The 25,735-nt window shown below is 38.1% G+C and overlaps 1 protein-coding gene and 2 pseudogenes across 2 annotated transcripts in view; all 3 read right to left on the bottom strand.

Moving 5' to 3' along the window:
- FAF1 (Fas associated factor 1) overlaps window positions 1–25,735 on the bottom strand; it is a 500,737-nt gene that overhangs the window by 277,868 nt on the left and 197,134 nt on the right. For both annotated transcript variants that reach the window (XM_035018596.1, XM_035018597.1), the window contains exon 5: window positions 7,684–7,775. In XM_035018596.1, coding sequence (XP_034874487.1) covers window positions 7,684–7,775 — 92 coding nt within the window. The remainder of the gene's footprint in view (window positions 1–7,683; window positions 7,776–25,735) is intronic.
- On the bottom strand, window positions 9,382–16,497 carry LOC118020370 (annotated as a pseudogene).
- On the bottom strand, window positions 15,915–18,033 carry LOC118020369 (annotated as a pseudogene).

Genomic DNA, 25,735 nt, shown 5'->3' with positions numbered 1-25,735 from the left:
TTTGACAGCAAAATGCATTAAGAAACACATTTTATATCTTTACATCGTAACTCAGGACATACATATTTATTCGACAGATATTTATTGAGCCACCTACTCTGTGCCAGGACTATTCCAAACACTGAGGATATAGCGGTGAACAGCACAGTCTAAATCCCCTGATCTCTCTTATAGAGCTTTACATTTTAGTAGGAATAAATAAAGTAAGTAACCTATGTAGCTGAATATTAAAAAGTGATAATTTTTTGGACTAAAGATAGATCAGGGAAGGGGGGGTGAAGCATATGGGGGTGGGAAGTTATGTAATTTTAAACTGGATGATCAGGGTGGAGCTTACTTGGAGAATGTGACATTTGAGCAAAGATGTAAAGGGGTGACAAAACAATTCATGAGAAAATACAGAAAAAGAATATGTCAGGCAAAGAAAACAGCACAAAATGCTTAAGGAACAACAAGAAGTCCAATGTAACTGAAGTCAAATGAACATTAGTAGAGATAGGTCAGAGAGAGAACAGTCACAGTAGGGACAAGAAATGTACTGAGCTATGGGCTTTGACTTTTACTCCTAATGAAAAGGTAAACTACTGGAGTGACATGATCAGATTCACATTTAAAAAGATTCACTTTGTCAGCTATGTTGAAAACAGATGGGAAGGGGTTGGCAGAGGAGGGTAGAAGCACACAGAAGGCTAATGGAATATACTAAGATAAGGGTGATAATGGTTTATGTCAGTGTGATGGTAGTAGAAGTGATGCAAAATAGCTAGATTCTGGATATATTTTGAAGATAGTGCCAAAAAATTTCTTGACACATTGAATATGTGTTATGACAGAAAAGGAGTCAGTAATGATCCTAAAGATTTTAGACTGAATAACTAGAAGGATGAAGTTACTATCAATTGAAATGGGAAAGAATGAAGATGAGGACTTCTATTTTGGGCAGGTAAGTTTGAAATGTGTATTAGGCATTTAAGTGGAAAAGATAAGCAGATGGATATATTAATCTGGAATTCAGGGAACAGGTCTGGGGTGGAGATATAAATTAAACATATAAAACTATGCATATAGATGCACTTAAAAATCATTACACTGGATAAGATCACCACTGAATTTAGTTATGTGGTCACTTCACTGGTACTTTGATAAGAGCACTAGCAATTCTCTGCCTAGACTGGGCTTAGGAGGCATGGGGAGAAATAGAGACAAGAAATATAAACAAGTCTTTGGGGAAAGTTTTGTTATCAAGGGGACTAGAGGAATGGAGCGACTGCTGGAAGGGGAAGTGGGATCAAGAGAAAAATGGAAGAAAGAACATCATGTTTGTGGTTATACTCTATTATGACCTACTAGAGGAAAATATTGATGATACAGGAAACACACGGAAGAATTAAGAGTGAAGTCCTTGAATAGGCCAGAGGAGACAAAGAATGTAATCCAAAGCAAATATGGAGGTGTGGTCTTTGAAAGGAGAATGGACAGGCCATCCAGAGTAACAAAAGAAGAGTATGTGTGTAAGATGCAGGTAAGTAAAGAGAGACCAAGCTTATAGAAATTTTCTTGTATTGCCTTTATTTTGTGAGTGAAACAAAACAGGAAGTCAAGTTATCAGCTGAAAGTGAGAATAAGGGAGAGGTGCTTTAAAGGTCTGAGGAGAGGATAAGTATAAAATAACCATTTAGGATGTGGATAAACCAGGTAAATATACTGTGACTGCCTAGCAACATTAAGGGACGTTCTAAACATCATGATCATGAATTTAAAGATACATTAATGATTTTATTTGTCTGTAGCCACATTTAACTGTAATGCACAGAATAGATGGAGTTGGATTTATTGAAAATAAGGACTTTTGTCATGCAGGATCCATAAAGAAAGAGTTGAGACTCTATGCAAGAAAGTGATTATAATGATTAATTGTGGGATTTAATCCACTCTAAGGAAGGAAGAGAGGACATGAAGGAGGTAATGATCACAAACAGATGGTAGAAACAATGGACTGGAGGCCTAAATAGTGTTGAAGGATTGCTGGAGTAAAGATACCAAAGAAAATGAGCTAGAAAGATAAGAGAGAGTAAGCAGAAAATGGAAGCCTAAAATTAAGATTTGAAATTTATAATTAAATGATAGGACCACTGGAAGATATAGCTGATGCAGGATGGAGGAAAAGATTTCTGTAGGAAAGAAATTCAAGAAACTAAGGGGCCAAGGTATTGGAAGAACCACTTATAAAGATAGTTAAATTACTAAGAATTAAGGGGGGCAATTATAGACCAGGACCCAAAAATCAGGAAATGAAGGGAGATGACCTCAATAAATAGGTGATGACCTTTTAACATGAAATTCAAAGCTGAAGATTTTAAGAGAGGAAGGACTGATAAAGGTCTGGAAGTGGAAGTGAGGTACAATCAGGACACATATTTCACCAGATAATCCAGTGGTATGATGGCTGCTAAAGAAAAGCAATTAACACTGGGAAAGCTATAATCAGGGAAATCCAAATCAAAACCACATTGAGATACCACCTTACACCAGTTAGAATGGCAAAAATGGACAGGGAAAGAAACAACAAATGTTGGAGAGGTTGTGGAGAAAGGGGAACCCTCTTACACTGTTGGTGGGAATGCAACAACTTGTACCACAAAGTGGTACAGCCACTTTCGAAAACCTCCACTTTTGTGGAGGTTCCTCAAAAATTTAAAAATAGAGCTACCCTATGATCCAGCAATTGCACTACTGGGTATTTACCCCAAAGACACAGATGTAGTGAAAAGAAGGGCCATATGCACCTCAATGTTCATAGCAGCAATGTCCACAATAGCCAAACTGTGGAAAGAGCCGAGATGCCCTTCAACAGATGAATGGATAAAGAAGATGTGGTCCATATATACAATGGAATATTACTCATCCATCAGAAAGGATGAATACCCAACTTTTACATCAACATGGATGGGATTGGAGGAGATTATGCTAAGTGAAATAAGTCAAGCAGAGAAAGTCAATTATCATATGGTTTCACTTATTTGTGGAACATAAGGAATAACATGGAGGACATTAGGAGAAGGAAGGGAAAAATGGGGAGGGGGAATCAGAGGGAGAGATGAACCATGAAAGACTATGGACTCTGAGAAACAAACAGGGTTTTAGAGGGGAGGGGGGAGGGGGGATTGGTTAGCCCAGTGATGGGTATTAAGGAGGGCACGTACTGCATGGAGCACTGGGTGTTATACGAAAACAATGGATCGTGGATCACCACATCAAAAACCAATGATGTATTGTATGGTGACTAACATAACATAATAAAATTAAAAAAAAAAAAAATCCCAGAAAGCTACAGGACATTACCAATGAATTTGAAGTTGAAAGAAACTTCTCTAACCACTCAATTATAAAATTATTATCACATCAAAAGGTGATCAAAGAGTGTGCAACAAACCTAAAAGTGGGGGGGAAAAAAAGTATTACAGAGATGCATCAGGCAGTTATTGCAAATACTTTACTTTTCTGCCTTTTGTGATGTTTGAGGTATATTTTAGCTTTGTGAAATTTGTAATTCGTTGTGATTTATCTCCTTATTCTCATTAAATACTCACTTTTGTGTCTAAAAAAAAAAAAAACACTGGGAAGGCTATAGAGAACAATGTCCTTAGGAAGGCAGGTTTCAGTCAGAGGAAGATGGTGAAAGGAATGTGCAGGGAAGAGGTTGACAACAGAGGGAACCTGGCTAGTGATAAAATTAGTTCCACAGGGAATAGCAACCAGGTTTCAGGTATTGTAAACGAAAAAGGATAGAGACAGATATGGCCTATGCAGAAACTACGGAAATTTGAGTGAGGGGTGATAAACAGTGGGAAAAGAAGTAATAAAATTAGTCCTGGTTTAATCAAACAATAATATTAAGGCTGCAAGTGTTGGAAAGCAAGTGGAGTGAATGTCTAGGAATCTCTCTTAACCCTGCAGATGGAAGTAGAGACAGGAGGCTGATCTTACCCAAACATAAAACATGAGGAACTCATTCTTGATCCCTCCACAAGAAGGTTCATCTTACTAAGTACACAGTCTTACTCCATGGACATTGGGACTTCGTTTGACTAATATTAGCTATATGTTAAGTAAAAATACCCTTACTACTTGCAATGTACTCTGACATCTTCTATTCTATTTCTTTTTTTTTTTTTAAGATTTTATTTATTTATTTGAGACAGAGAGAATGAGAGAGACAGAGAGCACATGAGGGGGGAGGGTCAGAAGGAGAAGCAGGCTCCCTGCTGAGCAGGGAGCCCAATGCAGGACTCGATCCAGGGACTCCAGGATCATGACCTGAGCCAAAGGCAGTCGCTTAACCAACTGAGCCACCCAGGCGCCCTCTATTTCTTTTTTTTTTTTTTTAAGATTTTTTTTATTTATTTATTCGACAGAGAGAGACACAGCGAGAGAGGGAACACAAGCAGGGGGAGTGGGAGAGGGAGAAGCAGGCTCCCCGCAGAGCAGGGAGCCCGATGCGGGACTCGATCCCAGGACCCTGGGATCATGACCTGAACTGAAGGCAGTCACTTAACCAACTGAGCCACCCAGGCGCCCATCTCTATTTCTTTTTTTTAATGCTGACTATAACCCACTCAATTCACTTCACAACCCATTAATGTATTTGTAACCCATGATCTGCAAAAACACTGCAGTAGGCAATTACTCATAATTTCACCTTTAAGTTCCGAATCTTTATATCAAATATTTGTAAGTCCTTTTGGAAGTGATCTGTGTTACCTCTCTAGAGTTAACATGCAAACAAAACACACGCATATGTACATAGGAAAATTATTTTTTACCTTTCTATCTTTCATTATTTTAACTGTTGGATTACTGATAAATGTTTACTCTTACTACTTGATCAAGTCACTACTGTCCTTTTGCTACACCACCATCCAAAGATTTTCCACTAAATCTTCCCCCTTAAATCACATACGGAATGATTATATAAATGGATACTTCCTTTAAGTCATTCATTCATCCATTCCACAAACATTTACTCATGGGACTATGATAGAAATTGCTGGGATGGGAACCTAATTTTATAGAGGCCTGTTAGAGAAAGTAATGTTTAAACTGAGACCTGAAGGATAAAATAGAGCCACACCCATGTGAAGAACTGGGGGCAAAGCATTCCAAGCAGTGGAAGGTGCAGGTAAAGATATAAAGTGCTTGGTTCTATTAGAAGAATTAAAAGGGGGTTTCTATGGCTGCATCATGGAAAGTGAGAGTAAGAAAGGCTGAAGATGAGGTTGCAAGAGGTGAATAGTGCATAAAAATACAATGCCTTTTAAACCATGGTGAGTAGTTTGAATTTTATTCAAAGTGCAGTAAAAAACTGTTTTAACAGGAGAGTGATATAATTCAATTTATGTTCTTAAAAGATCATTCTGGCTGCTGTGTGGAGAATGTAAGGAAGAACCCAGGAAAGGAAGCTGGAAAAACAATGATGAAGCTATTACATTGGTCCAGGCAAAAGATGCTAATGGCCTAGATTAGGCAGCATGATAAAAATGCTGAAAAGTGACCATAGTTGACATATATTTTGGAGACAGAAGCTATAGGACTTACCAAAGGATTAGGTGTTGTTTGAAATGGGAAAAGACTGGATGCCCATATTTTTGGACTCAGCAGTGGCTATACAGTGCTGCTGTTTACTGGGGGGAAACTAGTAGAGAAATGGTATGGAAAGGAAAACCAAGAGCTCCATTTTAAACATGCTAACCTTAAGATGTCATAAGGTATGCAAGTACCAAAGTGAATTACCAGTTTGGATACATGAATTCACAGAAGTATAACCTGGAAATATAAATTTGGGAGCAATCAGAAAATTAATGGCATAGGAATAGCAGAAATCACCTTAGGAAAAGAGTACATAGAAATAAGTAACTGAAAATATTGTTGGTGACAAAAGACTATGTTCAAATATTAGGACAGACAGCTTTAAGAAAATTTTCAAAATAATTGCCTTTCTCTTTACAAACTACTGAAAATGCCATGTGCAAATGATTCATATCCATAGATTTCTCAATAAATGAACAAATAAATGATACAGCCATATAAACTAATGCATTTTAGTGTTTTATTTCTGCTGAGGTTGTTGATTTACTCAGATAGCATTTCTTTTTATTTTTTAACCTATGTTTCAATTACAACAGCCATGTAGCACAAGGGGTCAGCAAATTATGCCTATGGGACAAATCTATCCCACTGCCTATTTTTATATGGCCTACGATGTTAAGGATGATTTTTACATCTTTTAAATGGTGGGGGAAAAAAATCAAAAGAAGAGTATCTCATGATATGTGAAATTACATAAAATTCAAATTTCTGTGTCCACAAATAAAGATGTATTGGAAAACAGTCATGGCTCACTCTTTCACATATGGTCTACGGTTCCTTTCACACTACAACAGCAGAACTGAGTAGCTACAATGAGACTGTACTGCCCACAAAGGCTAAAATATTTATAACCTGGTTCTGTATAGAAAGTCTGCTGAGCCCTAAAATAGTACATCACTAACTTCTACCTAAATTTATAAATATCTTGCTAATGTGAAATTCACATAAATATCTTATTGAAATACTCCAAACAGGGTGCCTGGGTGGCTCAGTCGTTAAGCGTCTGCCTTCGGCTCAGGTCATGATCCCAGAGTCCTGGGATCGAGTCCCACATCGGGCTCCCTGCTCGGCAGGAAGCCTGCTTCTCGCTCTCCCACTCCCCCTGCTTGTGTTCCTGCTCTCGCTATCTCTCTCTCTGTCAAATAAATAAATAAAATCTTTAAAAAAAAAAAAAAGAAAGAAATACTCCAAACATCTCCATATACCAAATGAACTCACATATATTTATAAGTACAATGTCTACCAGAAGTCACTGAAAAAGAACTGAACCAAAAGTTGAAGGTTCTAAGTTTATGCCTAGATATTGAAATATCAAGTTAGTAACTATGAAAAGATTTGATAATTATTTGCACTTCAAACATCTAAAACTTTAGCGTTAATTCATTTCTTTCCTTCCCTCCCCACTTTCTCTGTCAGACAAAGAAACAGAATGTGAAATATTTAATACCTGAGGCTGCTACTGGGTCCTTGAGAACAGCAACTACTGCCTTAAAACTGCAACTTTATAAAAATTCTTAAAGTACAATTCATTCCATGTACTTGCCACTACCCAAGTAAACAAAGATTCTTACCATTAAATTTTCCAAGTTTAAAAAAATGTCTTATTATTATCTTTGTTCCATTATCAATATTGACATACATGTATACATTGTATATGACTTCTTTCAGGCCAGTAAGTAATTGTTCAGTAAATTATTATTCCAGGGCACTTACTGACACCCTATGAGGTTTGATAAAAAAGTAAAAGCTCTCAAAAAAGAGTACCAAACTAACTCCTATATTAACAGTTAGAAATAGGAAAAACATGCCATATAGTGTTCTCATTTACATACCTAACTCATTCAAAACTATTGTTGGTTTACCATGAAAATGTTTTAACTTGAAAAACACTGTTGGCTGATTCCTTAAACTAAGTTACTATTACCAAAATCTACTTCTGTCATATGTAACAAAACTAATAAAAACCAATTTTTATGTATCATTTAGTCAATTGCATGACTTAACTTTCTTTTATTTCTAGGCAATTAAGAAACTCACACTGTCTTCCACATCTCCGGTCTTCCAGCCTTTCAACAGCATTTTAGACACAGGTATCTGAAGTTCATTTTCTAGAATCTGTTTAATCTCTCCTGTATAAATAAGAAAAGACTGAATATTACTAACAAAATAATGCAATCAACATTTGTCCATATCCAGGGCTACCACAAATATTAGGAATATGGTACACAGTCAATGACATTTGTCTGATGAATAAATAAGAAAATTTCCATATTCCAAACTTCAAATCTTTTTTTTTTTAAAGATTTTTTTTTTTTAATTTATTTGAGAGAGAGAATGAGAGAGAGAGAGCATGAGGGGGGGAGGGTCAGAGGGAGAAGCAGACTCCCTGCCGAGCAGGAAGCCCGATGCGGGACTCGATCCTGGGACTCCAAGATCATGACCTGAGCCGAAGGCAGTTGCTTAACCAACTGAGCCACTCAGGCGCCCCCCAAACTTCAAATCTTAAACAAATGTTGCCCCTTTGAAGAACTCAGGCTTCAACATTAATTATGACAAAAGACTCTACAATTAATTAACTAGTTAATTAATTACATAGCTTTTTAAAAGAAATAGATACCAGTGATTGGGGCTTTGATTAGAAACAACGTATTTTAAACCAATCAACTGACAATACCACTATGTGCTCAGCATGTGGTAGGAATAGCAGGTAAAGTATAAAACTTGAAGTGGTATAGTATAAGCAAAGCAGATTTTAGAATGAAGATTTGGGTCTTGAAGAAATTGAATATCTATTCTTAGTTTTTGTATCATAAAATGGAGAATAATATTGCCTTTCTTAACTATTTCCAGGGTCTAAGGATAAAAGGAAATAACATCCATGAAAGCAGCTGAAAAATAAAGCCAATGTATATAATCTAGAAGACAATTTAAATTATGTTAAAGAGAAAAGCAACAGAATTTCGAAAAGAAAAAAAAATGTATTGGATAAGTAGAGAAGGCTTTATGTGAGAGATGAGACTTAAACCCAGATTGAAGGATAGCTGGGTTGTGAAGGAGTGCCACACCAAAAGTTATTCTATTCAGTGAAGACAAAAGACTTAAAGGTAAAAAGGCAAAAATGAACATGATGCTAATGAAAAACAGGAATCAAAATTTTCCCAGTGTTCCACAAATTATTTTTCAGGAATCAAGTCTACTTATAAATCAATCAGCTAATTTCTAGAACTACAGTATATTAAGCAGATTGTTGAATCAGAATATAAAAGTATTGCATATATCTACTTCTATTAGGTTGCTGCTAATCCAGCCTTTTTAAAAAAAACTTTATTTTTAAAAGTATACTTTTTCATACTTTATTTTTAGAGAGAGAGAGAGAGAGTGCATGAGCAGGGAAAGGGGTAAAGGAAGAGGGAGAGAATCTTTTTTTTTTTCACCACCATAACAAATTTATTATTCCAGGTGCTCACGGTGACACCGCACAGTTTCCTGCCTTCTAGCTTCTGTCCAAAGAGAAAGGTCTACCTGCTTGTTCCTTCCCCCTTTCTGGGGGGAAAATCCACTACGGACCATTTACCCAAATAAACCTCTTAATGCGTTGTTTTGTTTTGTTTTTTCTTGGACATTTGAGTTTCTGAAATGGAAAAAAGTGTTCAGTGTCCCATGCCGCCTCCCCCACCCCCACCGGCCAAATAAGTCCCTGCTGCCAGGGCATTTCTGTTGCCTCTGAAATCTTGAAATAAATATCGAAAGAAATGGCATCAAGTGTTCACATTGAGTGATGGCACTGAGTGGGCCCCAGAACCTGTCAGGTAGAGCGTCCCCGTGGACAATCTCAAGGTGTTATGGAGAGTGCGAGGGCTTGTTGCTATGGTCGATCGTCAGCCGGATACAGTGCTGAGTCCCATCCGGGGTAGTGGAGGCAGGGGAGGGCTGCCTACAATTTGTCCAGGGCCGGGATGCCTTCCTTCAGGCCTTTGCGCTTGCGTCTTTCGGCCACCACCTGGCTGGGGCGGCTGGTGTTGTCGAAGGGATCCCCCAGCAGGATCTGCCAGTGGTCAAAAACGCACTGGGGGAAGGCCTGGCCGCCAGTATTGAACCTCAGGTCAGCAGTGAAGCCAAAGGACTCATTCACGGGCAGATAGGCCTTCACGACAAACATGTGGGTGCCGGCCACCTGGGACTCCTCAAACACCTGACCCCGCTTCCTGTTCAGGACACCGTAGATGCCACCAACCACTTGTTCCGGACACTGAATCTCCACAAGGTAGATGGGCTCCATAAGCTGGAGCTGGGCAGTCAGCACACTAGCGTAGAGGCAGCGCCAGGCAGTGGGGATGATCTGTGCCCCCCGCGCTGGATGGCATCCACATGCAGGGTCACGTCGTGGACATCAAAGCACACACCACGCATATTCTCTTCACACAGAGCCCTCTCTTTGGTGGCCCACTGGAAGCCAGCTACCATGCTATCCTGATCTCATTGAGGTACTGCACACCCTTGGTGATGTCTGTGAGGACATTGGGGCCAGTGCCGTCGGGCCGAAGCACCAGATCTTGCGGGCCTCAGCCACATCCCACTCATACTTCTCGGCCAGATAGTGGGCCTGCTGCTTGAGCTCCTGCCAGGCGGACACCTCGCCCTTGTCAATGTCCTCAGCCAGGCCATCAGGGAAGGGCCGTGCCTTCATGTACAGCCGGTTGTGCTTGTTGGGGAACTTGGACAGGCAGAGCACATTCGACTCCTCACTGACAGTCTCACGATAGGAGACTACGTGGTCAGATTTCTTGATGGGAATGCAGGCATGGTCCTCCTCCAGGTCCTTCAGACAGGTCTCCAGGTGCAGCTCCCCAGCCCCTGCAATGATGTGCTCCCCAGACTCCTCAGTGATGCACTGCACCATAGGGTCCGACTTGGCCAGCCATCTCAGACCCTCCACTAGCTTGGGAAGGTCAGCCGGATTCTTGGCCTCCACAGCGACCCAGACAACAGGGCTCATGCTGAACTTCATCACCCGCATGTTGTGGACATGCTCAAAGGTAGTGATGGTGCCAGTCTTCACCAGGAACTGGTCCACACCCACCAGACCCACAATGTTCCCACAAGGCACATCTTCAATGGGCTCCACCTAATGGCCCATCATCAGGATTGTCCTCTGGATGGGTTTCAGGTACAGGTCCTCCTTCTTCCCAGGGGTGTAATTGGGTCTCATGATCCTGATCTTCAAGCCAGTGGACACCAGCCCAGAGAACACACGACCGAAGGTGTAGAACCGACCTCTGTGGGAGGGAGAGAATCTTAAGCAGCCTTCATATCCAGCATGGAGCCTGATGCAGGCTCAATCTCACAACCCTGAGATCATGACCCAAGCCAAAATCAAAAGTAGGACACTTAACTTACTGAGCCACCCAGGTGCCCCCAGTCTATACTTTTAGATTAACATATAATTCAACCCCATTTATAATAAGTGATTAAATACTGAAAAAAACTGATTGTTATATATTAAAAGAGGAAAAATAATTCCAGGCTACACAAGTACTATGGAAATACAGTTGCCAAAGTAAGCAGTGCTACAATCAAACACTTCATGGCCTTAGTGACAAAGTTTTACTTCCCCAAAGAAAATTCCTGTCTGGGCACTTTTGATAGTGATTAAACATCATAATATATTTTACAAGCACAAACTTTTATCAACTTTGGACTTCAAAAAAATGTCACTGCTGACAAAGAATTATTCTTTTATGGAAATGGTAGAAAAAATAAGCCATACTTTTTATATCAAATATATATAAACATTGCCTTTTCATTTATGGCTAAGGTTGGTATTTCTAGAGCTGTACTTGTCTGGAATTGAGCTTATGCTCTTGCAAGTCTGCCCAGTGCTTTCCTCTTAGAAACCAATCTTCACCTGACACTTCTATAGACTCCTGGAGATACTCTTAGCATTCACAACCTGAAAGAAGTTTCTTAAAGAAAAAACAAAAAGAGATCTTAAGTTGAAGTTGCAGTTACTCTTGGCAACAAGCTTGGGTAACATACAAAAAGTCTAATTCCACAGGTAGAGAAGAATAGAAAATGAAACCAGAATCTTGATAGCAACCCGATTTCCTCATATTTTAAAAACTTATTCTGTTGGTCTCAATTTCTTCTTCTGTAAAGTGGGGATAATTATAGTACCAACACTTCATTGGGTTGCTGCATTAAATCACATAAGACATGGAAATATTTTATATTAGATGTGTCTCAAAAAATGTTGGTTATTTTGATTTGTATTAACTAAGGTAATACACACATAAATGTCTAGCATAGTACCTGGCCAGTATAGATTCTAAATAAACAGTAGTTATTGTTTTAGGAATATCCAAAATAATATAGGTCAGTGAAGTACTAGAATGCAGCAAGTTTCAGAGCCAGTATTCATATCTGGGTCTGCCTGACACCAAAGATCTTAACACAAGATGGCACTGCCACTACAGCATCCTAATATGTTACTTGGAAAAATGAAGCTATGCAGATGTCATTAAGAGCAGTCCACTGAATTTGCAAACCATATATCTGATAAGGAGTTAATATCCAAAATACATAAAGAACTCACAACACAATAGTAAAACACACACACACACACACACAATCCAATTAAAAATGGGTAAGCATGGGGCGCCTGGGTGGCTCAGTCAATTAAGCGTCTGCCTTTGGCTCAGGTCATGATCTCAGGGTCCTGGGATTGAGCCCTGCATTGGGCTCTGCACTCAGTGGGGAGTCTGCTTAAGGATTCTCTCCCTCTTCTCTGTCCCTCCCCCTTGTTCTTACTCTCTAAAATAAACAAAATAAATCTTTAAAAACAAATGGGCAAAGGACCGAACAGATATCTTTCCAAAAAAGATATACAAATGGCCAAGAGGTAAATGAAAAGGTGCTCAGCATCACTAATTATTAGGGAAATGCAAGTCAAAACCACAATGAGATATCACCTCATGCCTATTAGAATGGCTACTATCAAAAAGACGAGCGATAATAAATGCTGGCAAAGATGTGGAGAACAAGGAACCCTTGTACACCGCTGGTGGAATTGTAAATTAGCACAACCACTAGGGAAAACAGCATGGAGGGTCCTCAAAAAATTAAAAACAGAACTACCATATGATCCAGCAATATATTCAAAGGAAACAAAATACTATGTCAAAGAGATATCTACATCCTCATGTTCATAGAAGCATTATCTACAATAGCCAAAATACTGAAGCAACCTAAGTGTCTACTGATGGATGAATGAATAAAGAAGTTATGATGTATGTGTACATTTCAATATTCAAACGTAAAAAAGAAGGAAATCCTGCCTTTTTTGATAACAGGAACAGACCTTGAGGGCATTATGCTAAGTGAAAGAAGTCAGATATAGAAAGACAAGTACTATATATCTCACTTATATGAGGATCTAAAAAAAGAAAGAAAGAAACACACAGAAAAAGAGATCAGATTTGTAGTAACTAGAAGTGGAGAGTTGGGAAGTGGATGAAGGTGTTCAAAAGATACAACTTCCAATTATAATATAATAAGCACTGGGGATATAGCACAAAAAGATACTCATACCCCTTTGAAACAAAAACCTCCCACCCAACCACTGATCTTCCTTCTCACTCTAAAGATTAGTTCTGTTACCTTTTATGCCTGGGTTCTTTTGCTCTGCATAATGTTTTTGACATTCATCTACACTGTTGTGTGTACCAATAAGGTTCTTTTTCATTATTTAGTAGTATTTCATTATTTTGTAAGGTAGGCAGCTTCTGAAATCACTTCCAATGCTCCCCACCCTCATGGTATTCATGCCGTTTGTAATTCCCTCTCCCATGAGTATGAGCTGTACCAAGTTACTTCTAATGAAGAGAATATAATAATGGTGATGGGATGTGACTTCTGAAATCAGTTTTAAGACTATGGTTTCCATCTTGCTAGCACCCTCTCTCTTGCCCTTTACTTGTTCTGATGAAACCAACTGCCTTGTAAACTGGTATAGAGAGAGGCAAACACAGTAAGGAACAGAGGGCAGCCTCCAACCAAGAGTGAGTGAAGAGCTGAGTCTTGGCTTAACAGCCAACATGGAAATGAATCCTGTCAGCAACCACAACAGTGATCTCAAAAGTTTATACTTCCTTAGTTGAGCCTTGAGATGACATACTAATTGCAGCCCATAAGAGACCAGCTAAACCATGCCTGGATTCCTCATCTACACAAACTGTGAGATAACAAATTGTTTTCTTAAATCACTAAATTTTGAGTCATTTGTTACAACAAATAAAATACATATGGATATTACACAATTTATATATTCTCTTGCTGATAAACATGTTTTTTTTCCCTACTGCAAATAAAGCTACTATGAACATTGTGTAAACCCTTTTGTAAATATGTGTTGATTTCTCTTGAATAAATACCTAAGAATGGAATTGCTAGACTGTATGATTAACTTTATTTTAAAAACTGCCAAACTGTTTTCCCAAGTGATTATACCATCATGAATCCCACCAAAGTTCCAATGGCTGCATATCACTAACAACAAAAAGAATTTTCTGTCTTTTTAATTTTAGTCATTCTAGTGGCTGTGGTTTCTAACTATGGTTTTAATTTGTATTCTCTGATGATTAATAATAACTAATGACACTGATCATCTTTTTGTGTGCTTAATGGCTATTGCCTATCTTCTATAAAGCACTGAATAGATGCGTTACAAGTGGACCTTGCATTGTTCTTAATCTTAAGGGGGGAAAGAATTTAGTCTTTAATTATCAAGTATATTAGTTGTATGTTCTTCAGCAATGTGCTTTATGAGGATGACAAAGTTTCCCTCTGTTCTTACTAGTTGTGAGTTTTTTTATTTTACAACATGAATGGGCATTAAGTGCTTTTTCCTCCACCTACTAAAATGATCAGATGAATTTTCTCATTTATTATTCTAATATGGTGAATTACAATGATTTATAAGCTGCTAAACAAGCTTTGCATTCCTGAATAAACTGACTTGACCATGAGGTATATTATATACATGTGTATTTTATTATATTTTACTGAATTCAACTTGCAAATATTTTTTTAAGATTTTATTTATTTATATTTGAGAAAGTGAGCAAGAGAGTGCACGAGCGGGGTGGGGGCAGAGGGAGAGAGATAAGCAGACTCCATGTTGAGTGCAGAGCCCAACTTGGGGCTTCATCTCATGAACCTAAGATCATGACCTGAGCCAAAATCAAGAGTTGGACCTTAACCAACTGAGCCACCCAGGCACCCCAACCTGCAAATATTTTGTAAAGAATTTCTGCCTCTATAATTTTAAGAAATATTGGTCTGTACTTTTCTTTTCCTGTAATGTCTTTGTCTGGTTTTAGTATTAGAGTAATGCTGATTTCGGGCGCCTGGGTGGCTCAGATGGTTGGGCGTCTGCCTTCGGCTCAGGTCATGATCTCAGGGTCCTGGGATCGAGTCCCGCATCGGGCTCCCTGCTCCTTGGGAGCCTGCTTCTCCCTCTGCCTTTCTCTCTCGCTCTGTCTCTCATGAATAAAAAAAAAAAAAAAAAAAATCTTAGAGTAATGCTGATTTCATGAAATGAATTAGGAAATACATTATCCTTTCTCTATTTATGAATGATTGCTAGTATTTCTTCCTTAAATATTAGATAGACTTTACCAGTGAAGTCATCTAATATTGGGATTGCTTTCTGGGAAGGTTTTTGATTATCAATTCAATTTATATATTTGATGCACACCTATTCAGATTTTTTATTTTTTCTTCTGTTGGCTGTAATCTGTACCTTTAAAATAGTCTTTATAGCTTCTTAAAGTTTGATATATCTTTTAAATTTACTGGCATAAATTTGTTCTTGATGTTGCCTTATAACCCATTTAACATCTAAAAGTTCCTTTCATTTCCAATATGAACAACTTGTGCTTTCTTTCTTTTGTTCTTATTCACAGTATCAAGTGAATTATCAATTTTATTCATCTACTCAAAAAACAGCTGTAAGTTTTATTTATTTTGTTCATTTTCTCTACTATTTATCCATTTTCTGCTTTATTGATTTCTGTTTGTGTGTATACACATATATAATTTGCTTCCTTCTATAGTTACTTTGGAATTTTATTTGCTCTTTTTTAAAAAAATTCTTAACAGCTTTATTGTAATTGATATGAAATAAACTGCACATATTTAAAATCTACAATCTCATAAGTTTTGATAAATATATCCAAAAAGTGAAATTCATCATACGCAAGTTTGTAGTTTTATGCATAAAAAGGTTTTTTATGCCCCTTGGTAATTCCTCTACACTCTCCTTACTTCATCCCCAGAGAACTGCTAATTTGATTTCTGTAACTATGGTTTAGTTAGAATTATCTATGATTTTATATAAATGGAACTGCATTAATATACTTTTTAAATCTGGCTTCTTTCATTCAAAAAAGTCTGAGATTCTCCCACATTGTTGTGTGTAACAACAGTCCATTTCTTTTATTCCTAAGTAGTACTACATTATATAGATATACAACAAAGTGTTTATCCATCCACTGGTTTATGGGCATTTGGGGTTATCTATAGTTTGGTGCTTTTACAAATACATTGCCATAAACAATAATGTACATGTCTTCATAGACATGCTTTCACTTCTTTTGGGTAAATACCTAGAAGAGGAATGGGCATTGTATAATAACTTTGTAGAAAACTGTCAAACTCTTTCCTGAAGTGGTTTCTACTGTGTTATCTTCAAATTTACTAATCTTTTCTTCTTCGCCGTCTGTTAATCTTACCTGGTAAATTTTTCATCTCAGACATCATGGTCTTCATCTCTAGACACTCAGTTTGGGCCATTTTAACATTTTCAATGACTTATTATTTTAAATCTTTTCTCTTTTTTATTTTTATTTTTTTATAATTACATTAGACATTTATTTAAAGTAATACATTTGCAGCTCAAATAGTTCTAAATTGTACATTTCATGTTTACCCAACTTCTTAAAAATATTTGTAGGACAGCTGCTACCACAGATTTCAATTCCATGATTATTTCTTTGCCCATTCTTCTCTTTTATTTCCCAAATAACTTCTTTCAGATATGGTTCAAAGTAGAATTTATCCTCTTCATATTATCCACTGCTCTTTAGGCAAAATCTGCTGCCTCATAGGCAGGTCCAGTGCTCTCTTAATGCGAAACATCCTGTCGTTATAAAGGTTCTCAAGAAGACTTCTTATGGCCTCTTTCACAACATCATTCTCAAATATCACCTTGCACTAAACCCAGTTTACTGAACTCTGCCACCACAGGCAACCACAGGCTTGCTCACATTTTTGACCCTTCTCCTCTCTCTTTTAAATGTAAGCATAAGAAAGCTATAAAAACTATTTTAAAATGTCCATACCTGCTAATTCCAACATCTATGTCAGTTCTGAGTTGTTTTTAATCTCTCTCCTCATTATGGGCCAGGTTTTTCTGAATCTTTGAATGCCTGGCAATTTTTATTGGATGCCAGACATTGTGGATTTTACCTTGATGGGTACTGAATATTTTTTTTTCCTATATTCTTGGGCTTTGTTCTAAAATGCAGGTAAGTTACTTGGAAACAGTTCAATGTGCTTGGGTCTTTCTATTAAGATGTCAGTGAGTATCAACCAAGTAGTACTTAATCTAAAGCTAATTATTCCCCATTACCAATGCAAAAGCCTTGAATACTCTATCCAAGCTTCATGAATTATGAGGTTTTCTTTTCTAGCTTGTGAGCACAGATACTATTCCTAATAGTATTCCTTCTAAGCCTTTTGGGTGGTTTATTTAGCTGTTTTAGGAGTGAAGGTAAATCTTGTTGCTATAAGTCAAAGGAGGGGAGGGGACACTTTTCCTACTTCTTAGTAGAAGGGCTGATCATTGCTTTTAGAACTTTCTTCTTTTGTAATTAAGCATTTGAACCACAAATTTCCCTCTCAATACCACTTTGTCAGCATCAAACAATGTTGGTATGCCATGTTTCCATCTTAATTTAGTTCACAATATTTTCTAATTTCTTTTGTGATTCCTTCTTTGACCTTGTTTATTTAGAAATATGTTAATTTCCAAATATATCAGGATTTTCCAGACTCTTGATTTCTATTAATTCCACTATTGTTAGAGAACACACTTCACATGATTTTTAAACTTTTAGTGACTTATTTTATGGCTGAGTATATTTTATGCCTTAATGAATGTACCAACTGCATATGAAAAGAACGTGTATTTTGCTGTGATTATGAGGAGTCTTCACACTTCAAATAGATCAAACTGGTTGATATGTTGTTCGTATTTGCTGTTGGTCTGAACATTTACTATGAGAAAGGAGTGCTGTAATCTCCAATTACCACTGTGGGTTTGTCCATTTCTCATTTCAGTTCTATCAGGTTTTGTTTCATATACTTTCCAACTCTGTTATTAGACATGTGCACATTTTTTTTAAATTCTATTTATTTATTTGACAGAGACACAGCGAGAGAGGGAACACAAGCAAGGGGAGTAGGAGAGGGAGAAGCAGGCTTCCCACGGAGCAGGGAACCCGATGCAGGGCTCAATCCCAAGACCCTGGGATCATGACCTGAGCCGAAGGCAGACGCTCAATGACTGAGCCACCCAGGCGCCCCAGACACGGGCACATTTATGATACCATGTCTTTGTGATGACTGTGATGAGTTGCCATTTTCATCACAAAATGTCTCCATTTGGCCTTAATAATAATCCTTGTCCAGAAGTACTTCATTTAATATTAACATAATACAGTAATATGTTACTAACGTAACATTTCATATCCTGATTAGCATTTTCCTATATATATTTTAATATTATACTTTATATTTAAAGTGGGTTTCTTGTACATATATTTGGTTTTCCTTTTTTATCCACTCTCACAACCTCTACCTCCTAATAAGAATGTGAGATAGGGGAGCCTGGGTGGCTCAGCCAGTTGAGCTTCTGACTCTTGGTTTCCGCTCTGATCATGATCTCAGAGGGTCAAGGGATTGAGCTGCATCGGAATCCCAGCTCGGTGCACAGTAAGCTTGGGAGTCTTTCCCTCTTCCTCTTCCTCCCCTTTTACCCCTCCCCATATGTGTGCACACATGTGCATGCTCTCTCTAAAATAAATAAATAAAATCTAAAAAAAAAAAAAAGAAAAAGAAAGAAAAGAATGTGAGATAATTTATATAAATTGTATTCATGGCCTTATTGTTTTATATTCGTCCTACCTTATTTTTTATTTTGGTATTTCTTTCTACCTTCATTTGAATTTATTATTTTTAGGTATTCCATTTCATTTCAACCCTTGGCTTAAAAACTATATTCTGCATTTCACTGTTTTAGTGATTGCTCTTGGGTTTACAATTTGCATTTTTATTTATTTTTTAAGTAGGCTCCTCACCCAGTAGGAAGCCCAACACAGGGCTTAAACTCATGACCCTGATATCAAGACCTGAGCTGAGATCAAGAGTCAGACGCTTAACCAAATGAGTCACCCCGGCACCCCAATATGCATTTTTAACTTAACACAGTCTGCCTTCAAATAATATAGGACTTGTCTTATAACAGTATACTTATATTCTCCTTTCCTGTTGTTTGTGTGTTTTCATACATTTACTTCTATATAATTCATAAATGCCACAATATACTGTAATTACTTTCACTTTTCAAATGTCTCTCTTTTTAAAAAATTATAAATAAAAAATTTCTCATATGTACCCAAATATTTACAATTTCTGGTGCTCTTCATTTATTTGTGTTGATCTAATTTTCCATCTGTTATCATTTCCTTTTAGCCTAAGGAACTTCCTTTAACATTTCTTGTAGCTTCTGTTTGTGTGAAAAATATATTTAGTCTTCATTTCTGAAAGATACTTTTGTTGGATATAGCATTCTAAGTTAACATTTTATTCCTTTAGCACTTGAAAATATCATTGATTATCTCCTGGCTTGCACTGCTTCTGATAAGAATTCTGTAATCATTATTTTTAAATGTTTCCCTATGTGCAATGTGTCTGTGTTTTCTCACCTCTGACTACTGTTTAAATTTTTTGTGCTACTGATTTTCAGCAATTTTATTATGATGTACCTTGATATGGTTTCCTTTGAGTTACTCCTGATGGAGTTACTAAGCTGCTTATATCTGTGAGTTTATATTTTTCATGAAATTTGGGTAGTTTTCTTCTGTTCTTTCTTTAAAATTTCCCCCTTTCTAACTAGCCCCTCTAGTTCAGGAACTTTATTCACACACACATTAGGCCACTCTTTATGTCCCCCAAGGGTCACTCAGGCTCCATTCCACTATCTACCTCCACTCCTACATGAAGCAAAAATACAAATACAAAATATATTTGCTGTGTGCACTTCACTTTGCATTGTTTTTATTGCTATGTTCTCAAATTCATTGATCTTTTGTCAACAGCATCTAGCCTCTTAACTCCTTTTGGGTAAACGTTATACTTTAGCTCTAGAATTTCCATTTGGTTAATTTTCAGTATTTTTCATTTCTTTCCTCATTGCATTCTTGATTTCCTTTAAACTCTTAAGAATAGTTATAATAACTTTTAAATCATCATCTCCTAACTCTATTATTTTTACCACTGACGTATTTTTATTTTCAAATTTTTCTTCAGGTTATGAATCACTTTTGGCTACTTCTCATGTCTACTAGTTTATTGTGTTTTTTTTCTTAAGATTTTATTTATTTGACAGAGAGAGACACAGTAAGAGAGGGAACACAAGCAGGGGGAGTGGGAGAGGGAGAAGCAGCCTTCCTGTGGAGTGGGGAGCCCGATGCAGGGCTTGATCTCAGTAACCTGGGATCATGACCTGAGCCCAAGGCAGACACTTAATGACTAAACCACCCAGGCACCCCTCATGTCTACTAGTTTTTGACTAAATACCATTCATCATGAAAATTACATTAATGAGTGTCTACACTTAGTGGTGTGCCTTTAAAGAGTGTAGAAGTTTATTCTGACAAGCCCTTAATTTTCACCCATATCAGGCTGATCCTTTTTAGACTCCTTTACAACATTTTTAGGATGGATCTAAAGCAGTGATTCTCAAGAGTATAGTTCACAGATTCCTGAGATTTCTTGAGACTGATTGTACAAAAGTAATGCTAAGTAAAACTGCGGGCAAATCAAAGTAGTGGTGCTAAGGAGCACCTGGGTGACTCAATTGGTTTAAGTATCTGACACTTGATTTTGGATCAGGTCATGACTTCAGGGTGGTGAGATAGAGCCCATGTCAGGCTCCTCAAACAATGTGGAGTCTACTTGAGATTCTCTCTCTCCCTTTTCCACTGTCCCTTCCTCCGCTTGTATACTCTCTAAATAAATAAATAAATAAAATCTTTAAAAAAAAAAAAAAAAAACAAAAACAAAATTTGGGGCGCCTGGGGTGCAGTCAGTTAAACGTCCAACTCTTGGTTTCAGTTCAGGTCATGATCTCAGGGTCATGAGATTGAGCCCCCACACTGGGCTCCACACTCAGCTCCCAGTGTGCTTAAGACACTCACTTCCTCTCCCTCTGCCCCTTCCCCCTGCTCTTGCTCTCTCTCAAATAAATAAATAATAAGAAATAAAAAGTAGTGGTGCTAAGCTGAACTAGTAGTCACTGTATTGCATACTAATAAATACTTGTATTAAAAAAAAAGCCATGAAGTAACAAAAATTATTATTTGTATCAAATCTTGGTGCTTTTAATATTATGTGTGATGAAACTGAAAGCACCCATAAGGCATTTCTGCTACATACTAAAGCACAACCGTTGTACTGAGGAAATGGACATGTTTACACTGTGAGGTGAACTGTTTTTTCAAAGAACACCATTTTTACTTGAGCAAATGATGTCACACTATGTTATTCAGAGTTGACATTTTCTTAAAAAAGGAACAAAGTAAACCTGTCAATTCAAGGAAAACAAATGACAACTTTTTGTCAATGACAAAATTTGAGCCTTCAAACTAAATTCCAAATTTTTAAAAAATCTGTATATGTCATTATGAGCTTTACAACTTCCCCTTACTTAAAATACATTTCTGTGAGATCAGTGATATTAATAAATGTGATTTACTGATATCATATAATGCCATGTTTCAATATTTGGTTGATCTAACCGAACCAGTATTTTCCAAATAACTATTTTTTTTACTCATTGTGGCATTATTTTTATTTATTTTATTGATTGATTTTTTATTTTTTTGGTGAACACTATTAACATTTTTTTTTAATCATCCAGTTACCCCATCCCTCAACTCCTCTCCCTTCTGTAACCCTCGGTTTGGTTCCCAGAGTCCAGAATCATGCATGGTTTGTCTCCCTCTCTGATTTCTTCACATTCAGTTTTCCCTCCCTTCCCCTATGGTTCTCCATGCTATTATGTTCCACATATGAGTGAAACCATGTAATAATTGTCTTTCTGTGCTTGACTTATTCCACTTAGCATAATACCCTCCAGTTCCACCCATGTCAATGCAAATGGTGGATATTCATCCTTTCTGATGGCTGAGTAATATTCCATCGTATATATGCACCACATCTTCTTTATCCATTCATCTGTTGAAGAACATCTCGGCTCCTTCCACAGTTTGGCTATTGTGGACATTGCTGCTATGAACATTGGGGTGCAGGTGCCCCTTCTTTTCACTACATCTATATCTTTGGGGTAAATACCCAGTACTGCAATTGCTGGGTGGTAGGGTAGCTCTATTTTTAACATCTTGAGGAACCTCCATACGGTTTTCCAGAGTAGCTGTACCAACTTGCATTCCCACCAACAGTGTAAGAGGGTTCCCCTTTCTTCACATCCTCACCAACACTTGTTTCCTGTCTTGTTAATTTTCGCCATTCTAACCGGTGTAAGATGGTATCTCATTGTGGTTTTGATTCATATTTCCCTGGTGGCTAGTGATGTTGAACATTTTTTCATGTGTTAGCCATTCGTATGTCTTCTTTGGAGAAGTGTCTATTCATGTCTTCTGCCCATTTATTGACTGGATTATTTGTTTTTTGGGTGTTGAGTTTGAGAAGTTCTTTTTTTGTTTTGTTTTGTTTTGTTTTGAAGATTTTACTTCTTTATTTGACAGACAGAGAGACACAGTGAGAGAGGAAACACAAGCCGGGGGAGTGGGAGAGGGAGAACCAGGCTTCCCGCTAAGCAGAGAGCCCGACGTGGGGCTCGATTCCAGGACCCTGGGATCATGACCTGAACTGAAGGCAGAGGTTTAACAACTGGGCAACCCAGGTGCCCCAAGTTTGAGAAGTTCTTTATAGATCTTGGATACCAGCCATTTATCTGTACTGTCATTTGCAAATATCTTCTCGCATTCCGTGGGTTGCCTCCTTGTTTTGTTGACGGTTTCCTTTACTATGCAAAAGCTTTTTATCTTGATGAAGTCCCAAAAGTTCATTTTTGCTTTTGTTTCCCTTACCTTTAGAGACGTGTCTTCAAAGAGGTCACTGTGTCCAATGTTGAAGAGGTTACTGCCTATGTTCTCCTCAGGATTTTGATGGATGCCAAAATACTCAACAAGATCCTAGCCAATGGGATCCAACAGTACATTAAAAGGATTATTCACCATGACCAGGTGTGGCTTATCCCTGGGATGCAAGGGTGGTTCAACATTTGCAAATCAATCAATGTGATAGATCACAAGGGCAGAGCAAGATGGCGGAGGAGTAGGAGACCTGGATTTCGTCTGGTCTCAGGAATTGAGCTGGATAGGGATCAAACCATTCTGAACACCTACAAACTCAACAGGAGATCGAAGAAAAGAATAGCAACAACTGAACAGAAAAGTGACCACTTTCTGGAAGGTAGGATGTGCGGAGAAGTGAATCCGAGGCAATATTCAGGAGGATAGATGGCGGGGGAGGGGGCCTCCATCGGCCACTTTTGGCAAGTGATAGAGAAGCAGAGCACAAAATCGGAACTTTTAGAAGTCTGCTCCGCTGAGGGACGTCGCTCCAGTGGCTAAGCAGGGGGTCCCTTGCGGGACAGTGTGGTCTCAGGACCCTCGGGGTCACAGAAAGACCAGGGGTGCCTGAGAGCAGCAGACTTCCTGGGTTTCGGAGCGGGGAAGCCGGCTGCAGAGATGGAGCAAAGGAGCAGGCTCTCAGCTCGGGGTTGCCATAAACCATGATCCGCGGCACAGTCGAGCCACTGCTCCTCCAGCGGGGACCCAAGAAGTGGCAGATCTGGGGAGACTCCCTTTCCTCCCTCGGGAGAAGCGGCGCGGGAGCACACCACAGGGATCTGCTGGGTTTGGAGACTCCACATGGGATCGGGTGCCAGAGACAGAAACGCTTTGTCACAGGCTGGGTGAGCGCGAAAAACTCCGGAGTGCAGCCGGAGACCGGGGAGACGGGAGTGATTGACTGCTTTTCTCTGGGGGCTCACTGAGGAGCGGGGCCCCAAGTTCTCGGCTCCTCTGGAACAGAGATTGGGAGGTCACCATTTTCACTCTCGTCCTCCAAAGCTGTACCGAAAGCTTGCAGAGAACAAAAGCTCCCGAGAGCAAACCCGAGCAGATTACTTTGGGGCAATTCCGCCTCCGGCAAAGACATTTGGGAACCACGGCAATAGGCCCCTCCCTGAAAAGATCAGCAAGAACAGCCAGCCAAGACCAAGTTTATCGACCAATTAGAACAACAGAACTCCAGCGCTAGGGGAATAATGCACATGGAATCCATGGCTTTTTTACCACGATTCTGTAGTCTTTCAAAGTTAATATTTTTTTGAACTTTCTTTTTTTTTAATTTTCTTTTTCCCTTTTTCAACCAACATCATATCAATCCCTTTTTTAAAAAAACATTTTTATTTTTCATTTTTAGAGTCATACTCTATCCCTTCATAGTAGTTACCCTTATTTTTGGCATATATATATAAGTTGTTCTCTCTTTAATTGAGATAGTTTCTTCTAACAGATCAAAATATACCCTAAATCTCTAGTGTATGGCTTTGTTCTATTCTCCTACCTGATCACATTCTCTCCTTTTTTTTTTTTAAATCCTCTTCTTTCTTTTTTCAAACAACTTCTTATCAATTCTTTTTATAAAATTTTTTATAATTTTCATCTTTACAATCATATTCCATCCCTTCATCATACCAACGCTTATTTTTGTACATATATAAGTTTTTCTTTCCTTAAAATTTTGGGAGGCACTTTCTTCTAACAGACCAAATACACCCAAAATCTAGTGTGTGGCACTGATCTATGCACCAGCCTGATCATATTTGATCATATTCTGGGTTTTTTGTTTTGTTCTGTTTTTGTTTGTTTTTATCTTTATCTTTTTTTTTTCTTTTTCTTTTTTCTTTCTTTCCCTTTCTTTTCCCCAGGCTTCAGGTCTTTTCTGATTTGCTTAGAGTATATTTTCTGGGGACGTTGTTACCCTGTTAGCATTTTGTTCTCTCATTCATCTACTTTCCTCTGGACAAAATGACAACACGGAAAAAATCACCTCAACAAAAAGAACAAGAGGTAGTACCAACTGCCAGGGACCTACTCAATACGGACATTAGTATGATGTCAGATCTAGAGTTCAGATTCATGACTTTAAAGATACTAGCTGGGCTTCAAAGAGCATGGAAGATATTAGAGAAACCCTTTTTGGAAAAATAAAAGAACTAAATTCTAACCAAGTTGAAATCAAAAAGGCTATTAATGAGGTGCAATCAAAAATGGGGGCGCTAACTGCTAGGATAAATGAGGCAGAAGAGGGAATCAGTGATATAGAAGACCAAATGATGGAAAATAAAGAAGCTGAGAAAAAGAGAGAGAATCAACTACTGGATCACGAGGGCAGAATTCAAGAGATAAGCGATACCATAAAATGAAACAACATTAGAATAATTGGGATCCAAGAAGAAGAAGAAAGAGAGAGAGGGGCAGAAGCTATATTGGAGCAAATTATAGCAGAGAACTTCCCTAATTTGGGGAAGGAAACAGGCATCAAAATCCAGGTGGCACAGAGAACCCCTCTCAAAATCAATAAAAATAGGTCAACACCCCGACATCTAATAGCAAAACTTACGAGTCTCAGAGACAAAGAGAAAATCCTGAAA

This window comes from Mirounga leonina, unplaced genomic scaffold (assembly GCF_011800145.1).
Source record: "Mirounga leonina isolate KUSES-001 unplaced genomic scaffold, KU_Mleo_1.0 Mir_173, whole genome shotgun sequence".
NCBI lineage: Eukaryota > Metazoa > Chordata > Mammalia > Carnivora > Phocidae > Mirounga > Mirounga leonina.
Note: the sequence above shows the minus strand (reverse complement) of the source record. Positions and strands in the feature narration are given on the sequence as shown.